Source organism: Chrysochloris asiatica, unplaced genomic scaffold (assembly GCF_000296735.1).
Source record: "Chrysochloris asiatica unplaced genomic scaffold, ChrAsi1.0 scaffold00039, whole genome shotgun sequence".
NCBI classification, from domain to species: domain Eukaryota; kingdom Metazoa; phylum Chordata; class Mammalia; order Afrosoricida; family Chrysochloridae; genus Chrysochloris; species Chrysochloris asiatica.
The window spans coordinates 4,340,863-4,352,224 of NW_006408557.1; the positions used below are offsets into that span (position 1 = coordinate 4,340,863).

Below are 11,362 nucleotides of genomic sequence, written 5' to 3' on the forward strand. Positions count from 1 at the left end.
TGCAAATAGTAACCAATCTGACATAGCTTCGATGGCTTGATGATCAGAACTGAACTAGAGGAAGATAAAGAAATCTGATAAAGGAAGCAAATGTAAATTGCTACAGTTGGATAAACTTGACCTATACTTATGGATGTAGTAGCTCAAACCACTAACCATGAGAGAAAGAGTCTTCCCATCAAGGATCAAGCCTATCCCCCCTCGGTATACAGGGCTGATAGGAACGGGCAATTTAGATATTGACTACTTAAAATGGGGGGCAGGGGATGGCTATAAAGGCACAAAGTAGCTGGCTTACAAGTTTTCAAGAGGAAGTTTAGTCTCAGAGTGTGAAGGGAACGGAAGAATCCCCACTGAATAGTTTTCATCTTGTCTAGGTGGGTCTGGTGAAAGGAGATGGGGATAAGATTCTTCTGATTCAATAGTGAGTAATTGTTATCATAACTAATTGCAATTGTGAGAACTGTAAAGGTAGAAATTTTGTAACATAAAGGAGGGAGTAGTTAATCTTACATTCCAGGAACCATCAAGGGAGATGACCATAAGTGGAATGTGGAACCCTAACCAGAGAAGCAGTGACACCCGAGATGGAAGCAGAGATGATGACATGGAGAGATAGAGTAGTTGAGGACTGTAGACTCATGGAAAGGGAAAAGCTGTGTGCTGGCAGGCAGAAGGCAAGCTTTCAGAATGTGCCCTTTGTTTGTTTAAATGATTATATATTCCTGAGTGTTTTCGTATACGTCAAAAAACAAAACCAGAGGGAATAGAAGCAAATACTGTTGTATGGTGATGCATGGAGGGTATTGTAATCATTGCAATGAAACAAAATACAATAGGATGAGTGCAAAACTGATGTTCACCTATGACTCAATTTTGTAACCTAAAAATGACTGAAATGAGATGTTTTTATACAGATATTTCACCACAATAAAATGGTTTTCTAAAAAAAAAAAATTATCCATAGATGCTAAAATCAATGAGTAGAAGTATGATAAGGAACTGAGTATTTATAATCTCAAATACCTTCCAATTGTGCTTTTTATTAAGAAAGGGGAAAGGATAGCTTTGCAGGGGAGAAGCCTAGAAGGCACCACCTTAATAACCATGTGACCAAAGTGAGTATCATCAGTAATGAGACAAACAGAAATTGTCAACATCTGGCAGAATATGAGATTACCAGCATCATTTATTTAAAATATATTCCAAAATTACATAACCTTAATCTAATCATCAGAATCCTGGTGTGGCGTTATGGGTTAATGCGCTGGACCATAAGGTAGGTTTGAACTACAAGGTCATCAATTCAAGTTCACCAGCAGCTTCTTGGAAACCCTACACAGGGTCACTATGAGTCAGAACCAACTCGATGGCACTTTAACAACAACAACAATCTAATCATCAGTAAACATCAGATAAATCAAAACTGAGGGCATTATATGGCAATTATCTTACTTGCAGATTTCAAGAGTCAAAATCCTAAATAACAGTCAAGGAAATATTAAGGGATTCTTTCAGACTAAGACTAAGGAGATATGGGAACCAAATGCAATATATGATGCTAAACTGAATACTGGACCTATAGCAGACATTGTTGGTATGAATGGTGAAATGTGACTGGGGTTTAAGGTTAGAGGGAAGGAATGTACCAATATTAGTTTCCTAATTAGTTTCACGAGTTGTTGTTATGGGTAAAACAGTGTCCACTGAAAAATCGTTCAAGTTTTAGCCCTAAGTTTCTAAGAATATAATCTTCGAAACAGGTCACTGCAGATATAATTAGTTAAGATAAGGTCATTACGGTACACCTGGATATCTTTATGACTGGTGTCCTTTAAGCAAAGGAAGAACACAGAAACATACATTCAGAGGCATGATGGCCACGTGAAAATGGATCTACACACCAAGGTAGGTCAGAAAGAGACAGGGAAGAATCTCTCAAGATCTTTCAGAGAGCATAATCGTGCTAACCCACTGAAAAGGACTTCTAACCTTTAGAACTGTGAGAGAATACATTTTTGTAGGGATTTCTCTACAGCAGCCTTAGAAAACAAATATAGTGGAACAGTGGTTACACACAGATGGACTGTCAGAAGAAAACACACTCTAAATTGTTCAGAGGTGATAGGGTCACAGTGAGTAATTTACTTTCAAATGGTTCTGAAATTTAAAAAGATCATTTTACCATTCTTAGAACAAATCTGTCATACTAAAATTGTTTTGAAACTTTTTCTTGTGAATTGAGCGGTTTACAGAGCAGATCATCAGTTTTACATTCAACAATTCATATACTTTGTTTCATGTCAGTGATCGCTACCCCTGGTAGTGCAGTGGATAATGAGCTGGGCTATTAACCTCAAGGTCACCAGTTCAAATCCACCAGTGGCTCCATGGGAGAAAGACGAGGCTTTCTACTCCTGTAAAGATTTACAGCCTCAGAAACCATATACAACGCCGCTATGAGTCAGTACGACTTGACAGCACACGAACCACCACCGCCACCATTACCACTACCACCATGTAACAAGTTGCCCCAATTTCCATTCCATCCTCTTTCCCAACCCTTCTGTACCTTATCCTTTGGTAAATGTCACACTTTTGATGCTAAATGGTTGACCATTCCATAGTGAGCATATCTTACTAGTAGTGTTGTTTTCTCCCTTCTGTACCTAGCTACTACTTGGTTGATAATTGAGTCACGAGGGTGAGTTCTGTTCCAGACCTGAAGGGCGACCAAAGGTCATAGTCTCTGGTTCCTCCAGTCGCATTCTCCAGTCCCAGTAGTTTTTTTTTTTTTTTGTATAATTTTGAGTTTCATTCCAGATTTTTCTCCCACTCTATCCAGGACCTTCTAATGTGACCCCTTTCAGAGCAGTTGGTAGTGGCAGTCAGACACCGTCTAGTTCTTCTGGTTTTAGAGTTGTGGAGACTGATATTCATGCGTTCCATTAGTACACTGGACTAATTGATTGCAAGCATCTTTCGTTTTCTTCACTCTGCATTCTTCCACATATGGAAAGACCAACAGTTGCAGCTCACAGGGCCCCTCATGAGCTTTTAAGATCCCAGTCACTACTTACCAAAGTAGGATGTAGAACATTCTCTTTAAAGTTATTTTTAAAAAGAGGTCAGATCCTAAAATTGTTCATAAAAAGAATATAAATAATGGAAATAAGATGATCAAAACAAACTATTGTGCTAGGGTCTTGTATTCGAAGAATATTTTTCATTTAAAAAGTATTCCTTTAGTGTTGGCATATTTCCATAACAGCAATAATGTAAGACAGTTATATATACATTCAAACTTAATTCAACAAAACAATGTGTACAACAAAGAAGGCCTGCAAAATAAAGAAAAGAGCACAGTGAAGTAAATAGTTATCACTCTTCTTATCTGGAATCAATTATGAGATGCATGTTTTCCCCATACTCTCGTCAACATATCTTCCAGCAACAACTCTTAAAAAGAACTGTGGAAACCAAAACCCAGATACCTTGATTTAGATGTGTGGCCTCCATGATTGGAATACCATTCACAGAGCACTGAGAACCACTCAGAGGAATCAGAGTCACTGTCCCACCAACATTTTCAAAGATGCAGTGCTCACTCTCCAAATCAAGGCCATGAAGAACTAAGTTAGAAAAGAAAAAAGAAATTTTACTTTGAGATCTATTGCAATGATTCCTAACTTTCTCTTTCTTTTTGTTTTTATTTTAATTCCATCCCCCATATCATAAAAGTCTTATGAAGTAAAAATTTATGTTTGGTGAGAATACACAATCTTAGAAGTTCATGGCATCAACTGATCCAACAGGAAGCATCCTTTAAATGTTATCACACAGGGTCATCATCTGCATAAGGAAATAAGTTATAGTATTATAGTTTATTTCATCTTCAGGGAGAAACAAGTTAGGTAACTTGTCTTACCTGATTACCACTGAGACAATCTGTTTGACACTAAATAATATTTGCTCCATTGGCCACCCATAAGCCACAGAGAAATTTAATTGGAAAAAATGCTCCATGAGACAAAGATTTATTATGACCTCCTCAAATAGAGGCACTGTGTACATTACAAAGAACAGAAAAAAAAAGGTAAACTTGGGAGACCCAAGTAAGTTTCCAGAAGCTGTACAAGGATGTGCACTGCGACAACCTCTGTCAATTTTAAGAGAACTTGACTTCCATAAATCTCTCAGAAACCATGTGTTTGCTTAGGTTTATCATATATGATTTATGCTTAGTCATTTATGAACATTCTGGCATATTCTTGATGAATGGTTAGGCAAGTAAAACTATTGAGTAAATGTATATTACTTCAAGCACAGTTCTTGACCAGCTTCTTAGGAGTACAGACCAAATAGCTTTTACTGTCTCCAAAATACTGAGCTAGTGAACTTCTCTACTTACAAAAAGAATGTGTTCTTATTATTCATCATTATAGCTTGTATTCTTTCATCATATTTATTTAACCTGTATGCTAAGCAAATAATCCAAGAAGCTGACTTTTATGAAGAAAAACATGGCATCAGGATTGGAGGAAGACTCATTAACAAGCTGCGATATGCAGATGATACAACCTTGCTTGCTGAAGGTGAAGAGGACTTAAAATATTTACTGATGAAGATCAAAGAGCATAGGTTTTGGTATGGAGTGCATCTCAATGTCAACAAAACAAAAATCCTCACCACTGGACCAATAAAAAACATTCTTATAAGTGGAGAAAAGATTGAAATTGTCAAAGACTTCATTTTTCTTGAATCAACCAACTATCAACACTCATGGAAGCAGCAGTCAAGAAATCAAATGACTTATTCCATTAGGCAAATCTGCTGCACTAAACCTTTTTAAAGTGTTGAAGAGCAAAGATGTCAGTTTGAGGACTAAGGTGTGCCTGACCCAAGCCATGGTATTTTCAATAACCACATATGCATGTGAAAGCTGAACAGTGAATAAAGAAGAACGTAGAAGAATTGATGCTTTTGAGTTATGGTGTTGGAGGAGAATACTGAAAGGGCTATGGGCTGCCCATAGAACCAACAAATCTGTGTTGGAAGAAGTGCAGCCAGAGTGTTCCTTGGAGGCCAAGATGACCAAACTTCGTCTCTTATACTTCGGACATATTGTCAGGAGGGATCAGTCGCTGGAGAAGGATACCATGTTTGGTCATATGGATAGTCAGAGAAAAAGAGGAAGACCCCCAAAGAGATGGATTTGCCAATTGGCAGCATCGATGGTCTCAAGCGTGGCAACAGTAGTGAGGTTGGCCCAGGATCGGGCAGTGTTTCGTTCTGCTGTGCATAAGGTCGCAATGAGTCGGTACCAACTCGAAGGCACCTAACAACAACAACAACCCCAAAAGTCAAACACATAATTCAAGGATTAGAAGAAGACTGATTTCTACTTCTACTCCAAAACAGTGAAATACTTTCAATACTCCCAGTAAATAGTAAGTAAAGTAGGAATAAGCTGGGGTTGGCTTGATTATTGACTTATATTTGGCAAGGAAGCAGGTTAATAGACAGCAACTCTAGAAACCACCCTGCCACATATACATACGAGGGGCTTCAAATAATTCTTGGGAAATTTTCATTATCTTTTAATTCCATTTTTCCAGAGCCCTTAAACACACATAACCACCACTAAGAATGGTCTTCAGGGTGACCGTAAGCAGGACCTCACTTAATTCAGACTGAGTCCGTGATTATCTGGGTACCTCCTGAAGATTTCAAGAAAACAAATCCATCTGTGCATCCATCAGGATATATGCTATGTTACCTCATACTTTCCATAGTCATTCTGGGACAGATAAGTGTCTATCTAAAAAGGTTATATTCTTTACCTGTGTGTCTGCTGACATATTCCTATCAATCATTACAATTACTTCAATGTCAGTCATTCAGAGGAGCCTTTTTATTAAACAGGATTTTTGAAAATCATTGGGAAGGAATTAATGACAAAGATTCTCACCAATATCTTGTTCTGTTGAAGCATCTTCTCTACCAACATATGTTTGACCTTCCTGGGGAGAAAAGTCGAATAAAATCTATTAGTATGAACAAGAGAAGGGCTTGTTTCACCATTTTTTTCTATGCCCAAGTAATCTGGTGACCAATGGGACAGTCTGGGTGTAATTAGAGTTCACTGGGGCTGTAACAAAGTTGTCTGGAAAATGAAAGAGGAAATTCCATAGCTTACTGCTCAATAATGGCTCTTATTTTGTCATGCATCAATAATTTGCTCATGACAGTAATCTCACTGATGTTTCCCCATCCTTTCTGATGAGTTTCTTCCCCAATGACCAGGGGTTTCCTTATGTCTAAAGTTATAACTTATCAGATCCCACAAAATGCAAGTGCAGTACCACTCTTATTTTATGCCATGGGTCAGAAAAAGGCCATCGAACCAAGGTCAGAGGCAGCCATTGCTACTGATGGGCAATTCTGCTGTCTTGACCAAGCCCAATGATGAAGGCAGAAAACACAATTTTACAATTACCACCAAGGGCCAGAAAACTGTACTTAATATATCTCAGTTCTAGGAGCTTATAGCATAACTTATCTTCCTCAGTCTGTCTGCCTATTTGCTCCCTGCCTCTCCATTCTTACTGATTCTATAAAATAGAAGCAAAAATCAGTCACCTTTTAGCTTTAGAACTACTTAAACATGGAAACTTTTAACAACACAGAATCCCAACTAACTGTTGAAATTCCTCAAATGGCTCAAAGATTTGTTGTCTATTCTGTAATTTAATAGATGTGTCCATGGTCACAAAGTACAAGGGGGCTTTAAAAAGTGAGTGAAAAAAAAAATCCATTATCTTTTCATTTTATTTTTCCATAAGCTTTTTGAAGCTCCTTCATATTATAATAAATCTTGCTAGTGGTTAAGAAAGAAAAACTGGAAATAAAATTAGAATGTTCCATCTTAAGCAGTAACTACCTTCAAGTGATACAAGATGATCCCAGTACTCAGAAGGTCATCATCAATGCCAATCAAATGGGGTAGTTCAGAATCTAGAACAACTCCAATTCCTTCTTTCCTGAGGGCTAGAGTTTGTTCCTGAAATTGAGACGAAAAGAAAAGAATCAGGTTATTCAGGCAAAGATAATTTCATATTAAGTACTGTTAGAATGTTATTATGAGTAATATTTTATTTTTCATCCAAAAAGGGCCTTAAATGACATAGTGAAGTGAATTTGGAACATATAAGTTGAATATAAAAATGAATTAAATATAGGCCTGTTATAAAACTTGTTTAAAGTCAAGCTTGAGTCTCACCTTCCTTTGAAAAGGATCCAGGGCTACCCAACTACAGAAAACAATTGCTCCCCCTTTCTAGATGTCTATTTCACTTAATACCTCGATGTTTCAATATTGCATGATCCCATATATATGAAATATCTAAAGTAGACAAGTGTATGTATGGAATGACTATATGTCACTGTTGTTAAGGAATACAGATGTGGTGCTGTGGGTTAATGCACCGGACTGCAGAGTTGGTTTGAATGGCAAAGTCAGCAGTTCAAGCTCACCAGCTGCTCCTCAGAGACTCTATGCAGGGTTGCTATGGGTCGGAACTAACTCAATGGCAATAACAACAGCATGTATGTGCTGGACTGCAAGAACCGTTTGAATCGCAAGGTCGGTGGTTCAAGCTCCACAGCCGCCCCTCGGAAACTCTACAGGATCACTATGAGTTGGAACAGACTCAATGGCACTTAACAACAACATGTATTCACTGGACTGCAAGGTCCACTGGAATGGTAAGGTCGGTGGTTCAAGCTCAACAGCTGCCCCTTTGAAACCCTATACAGGGTTGCTTTGAGTTGAAACCAACTGGATGACACTAAACAACTTAGAGACCTAAGTTTATTTATAGCTACCAAGGGCAGAAGGAAATAAGACTGGGGAGTGGGGGAAGGGCTCATTGCTTAGTAAACAATGAGCTTCTGTTAAGGATGATGGAAAAATTTAGAAAGAAAAGAGTAGTGATAGTTGAATAATAATACCTGAGCATGATAAATGTCACTGGTTTTATATATGCATATATATAATACTAATGAAATACCATAATGTCTCCTTACTAGTTTGTTCTTTTTTCCAGTTTCTGTGAATGAAGGTGCTGATTCCTGTCTAAGAGCAATCCTTTCCTGGGTGTTAGAGCTCACTCTTCCAGAAGTACTGACCTTCTGTCTTCTGCATCATTCCCACCTACATACAAACAAGCCTGCCACCATCACTACCAGTCACCACTACCTTTCATTGGTCCTTCAGCTAACACTCACTTCTCAGTGCCACTTTAGAGAAAACCACCTGGAAGTTTTCTCTATTTACAGTTTTCTAACCCTAACCCTTCCCATCCTATCTTGAACCCACTCCAATAAGCTTTTCAGTCTTAGTACTCAACTATGTTGTTGTTGTTGTTAAGTGCCGTCGAGTCGGTTTCGACCCATAGCGACCCTGAATAGGGTTTCCGAGGCTGTAAATCTTTACGGGAGCAGAAAGCCTCATCTTTCTCCCGCGGAGCAGCTGGTAGTTTCGAACTGCTGACCTTCCGGTTCGCAGCCCGATTCGTAACCACTACGCTACTCAACTATATCTACTCTCAAATCCCTTGATTCCTCATCTAACCTCTTAGACTTCATCTCTTATCTATGTGCTGATGACTCTCAAATTTAAATCTCCAGAATAGATCTCTCTCTTAAACTTCATATTTGTGTTGATAGATTCACCTACTCAATGTCACACAGGCAGCTCACACATAATACATCAAAAAACCAAATGAGTCCTCCTGCCTTCTCAGAACTGCAAATTTGGTACCCAGTTAAGTACACACCAGCCTTGTTCAGACCAAAAAACATGGTTATCCTATGCTCTTGTCTTTTTCTAAATCCTACATAGTTAATATCGACTCTGGGGTTTGGGTGTGGTGCTATAGTGTAAGTACAGGATTGCTCACCACGAGATCAGTTGTTCAAACCCACCAGCCATTCCTCAGAAACCCTATACAGGTTTGCTATGAGTTGGAACCAACTTGATGGCACTAATAACAACAACAAAGTTCACTTACCTTCAAAATATGCCCCAAATCTGCTAACTTCTTACCACCTACAACAATCCAGGTTCCCATTCCTGCTCACTACAGTGATCTTCAGCTCAGTATCCATAAGGGACATCAGGGCACATCACTGCCTGCTCACATTTTCTTAAGCAGCCTCCCATCTCCTTAAAGAAAAGCCAAAGTCTTTGTACTGTCCTATAAGCCATCCCTGGCCTCTTCCTCTATTTATCTCTGGCCCTCATCTTCTGCCTGCCTCCTTCAACCCTTGCTTGCTCTTCTTAAGGGACCCACAGTTTCTAGTTGTTTCTCAAACCTGCTAATCCTGTCCCATCATTGCTTTAGGATTTACTGTTCCTTTTGTTTTTATTGTTGCTGTTTCTTCTGCCATTGCTATTACATCTCTTCCTCTAGAGCTGGATTTCTCACACTCAGCACTACTGAGATTTGGGACCAGATAATTCCTTGTCATGGGGTCTGTCCTGTGTATTGCAGTATGTTAAGCAGTATCTCTGCCTCTTCCAATGAGATGTCAGTAGCACAGGTTCCCCGATACATTATAATAACCAAAAATGTCTTCAAACCTTGTCACATGTGACTGAGGAATAAAGCCAGCTCCAGTTGATTAGCTTTGCTCTAGATACATACATAAGGAGCTCTTGGTAGCGTAGTGGTTACGAGTTGGGCTGCCAACCTCATGGTCAGCAGTTCGAAACTATCAGCTGTTCTGCAGAAGAAAGATGAGGCTTTCTGCTCTTGTAAAGATTCACAGCCTCAGAAATCCTATATGGGGTTGCTATGAGTCAGAACCGAGGCACATCACCACCACCACCAGACACATACACAACTCAGCTCCTTACTTCTTTCAGGTCTTTGCTCAAAAGCAAACTTTCCAATCACCTCATTGTTGTTGCTGTTAGGGCTGTCAAGTAGGTTCCCACTCACAGCAATCCTGCACAGAGTCTCTGTGGCCATAAACTTTCTGGGAGTGTAAAGTCTCACCTTTCTCCCATGGAGCGGCTGGTGGCTCCAACTGCCAACTTTTTGGTTCAAAGTCCGGTGCTTATACTACAAAACCCCTACACTCCCATACAAAAGCAATTACCCACATTCTTTATGCTGATTTCTTTATCTTGTTTGTTGCTACTGTTAAGTGCCATCCAGTAGGCTCTGACTCATAGTAACTCTGTACAGGGCTTCCAAGACTGTAATTCTTTCTCCCGCAGAACAGCTGGTGGATTTCAACCGCTAACCTTGTCATCTGCAGCCAAACTCATAACCCACTATGTCACTAGAAGTACACATACTGGTTTATTAGCTGTCCAAGTAGAATGCAAATGAGAGCCTAATTCAGCATCTGACACATAGTAACTGCTCATTTAATATGTGACAAATAGATGAATGAGGGAACAGCAAGTAGTTTGGTAGGTTTAACACTGGGCCCAAGCAGTCCAAGATATCACATCTCTAGAATCAGTCTTGTAGGCTAGTCTTAGGTGAGAAGGAAAAAAAAATCCAAAATACTGAAAATAAAAATTTCAGTCTTCAGGTTGGATTGTACTATGTTCACATTGAGTCACACCCAACAAAATATTGGGCTCTGTGAATGATAAATGTGATGGGAACAAAAAGAGAACAAGTCCCAAGTTCCAAATTGGGGTTCCTGGTCAGTGATAACCTCCAGTGAACTTTCCCCAACCCAGCTGCCCAATGGGACAGGCAGTGGCCAAAACACTTCTGGAACATAATTCTTGTAACATAATCGGTATCCCCTTGCATTTCTTAAATGAATAAATATTGTTTGTATCATTTGAATATTTAAAAATGAGCAAAGCTTGCCATCCTTTAAGTGAAGGAGTTTAACGAGGTAATTCAGAGTTTAACAAGGAAATTAAAACAAGTCTTGAGCAAATAATCTGAGAAGCTAGGTCATATGAAGAAAAATGTGGCATCAGGATTGGAAGAAGACTCATTAACAACATGAAATATGCAGATGATACAACCTTGCTTGCTGAAAGTGAAGAGGACTTAAAACATTTACTGATGAAGATCACAGAGCACAGCTTTCAGTATGGATTGCAACTCAATGTAAAGAAAACAAAAATCCTCACCACCAGACCAATAAACAGCATTCTTATCAATGGAGAAAAGATTGAAATTGTCAAGGACTTCATTCTTCTTGGATAAACTATCAACACTCATGGAAACAGCAGTCAAGAAATCAAATGACGTATTGCATTAGGCAAATCTGCTGCACAAGACCTTTATAAAGTGTTGAAGAGCAAAGATGTCAGCTTGAG

At 39.0% G+C, this 11,362-nt stretch overlaps 1 protein-coding gene across 2 annotated transcripts in view; it reads right to left on the bottom strand.

The window, feature by feature from the left end:
- KIF16B (kinesin family member 16B) overlaps positions 1 to 11,362 on the bottom strand; it is a 396,905-nt gene that overhangs the window by 223,346 nt on the left and 162,197 nt on the right. For both annotated transcript variants that reach the window (XM_006860622.1, XM_006860623.1), the window contains exons 12-14: positions 6,944 to 7,063; positions 5,972 to 6,023; positions 3,495 to 3,632 (exon numbers count right to left, since the gene is read on the bottom strand). In XM_006860622.1, the coding sequence (XP_006860684.1) occupies positions 3,495 to 3,632; positions 5,972 to 6,023; positions 6,944 to 7,063 (310 nt within the window). The remainder of the gene's footprint in view (positions 1 to 3,494; positions 3,633 to 5,971; positions 6,024 to 6,943; positions 7,064 to 11,362) is intronic.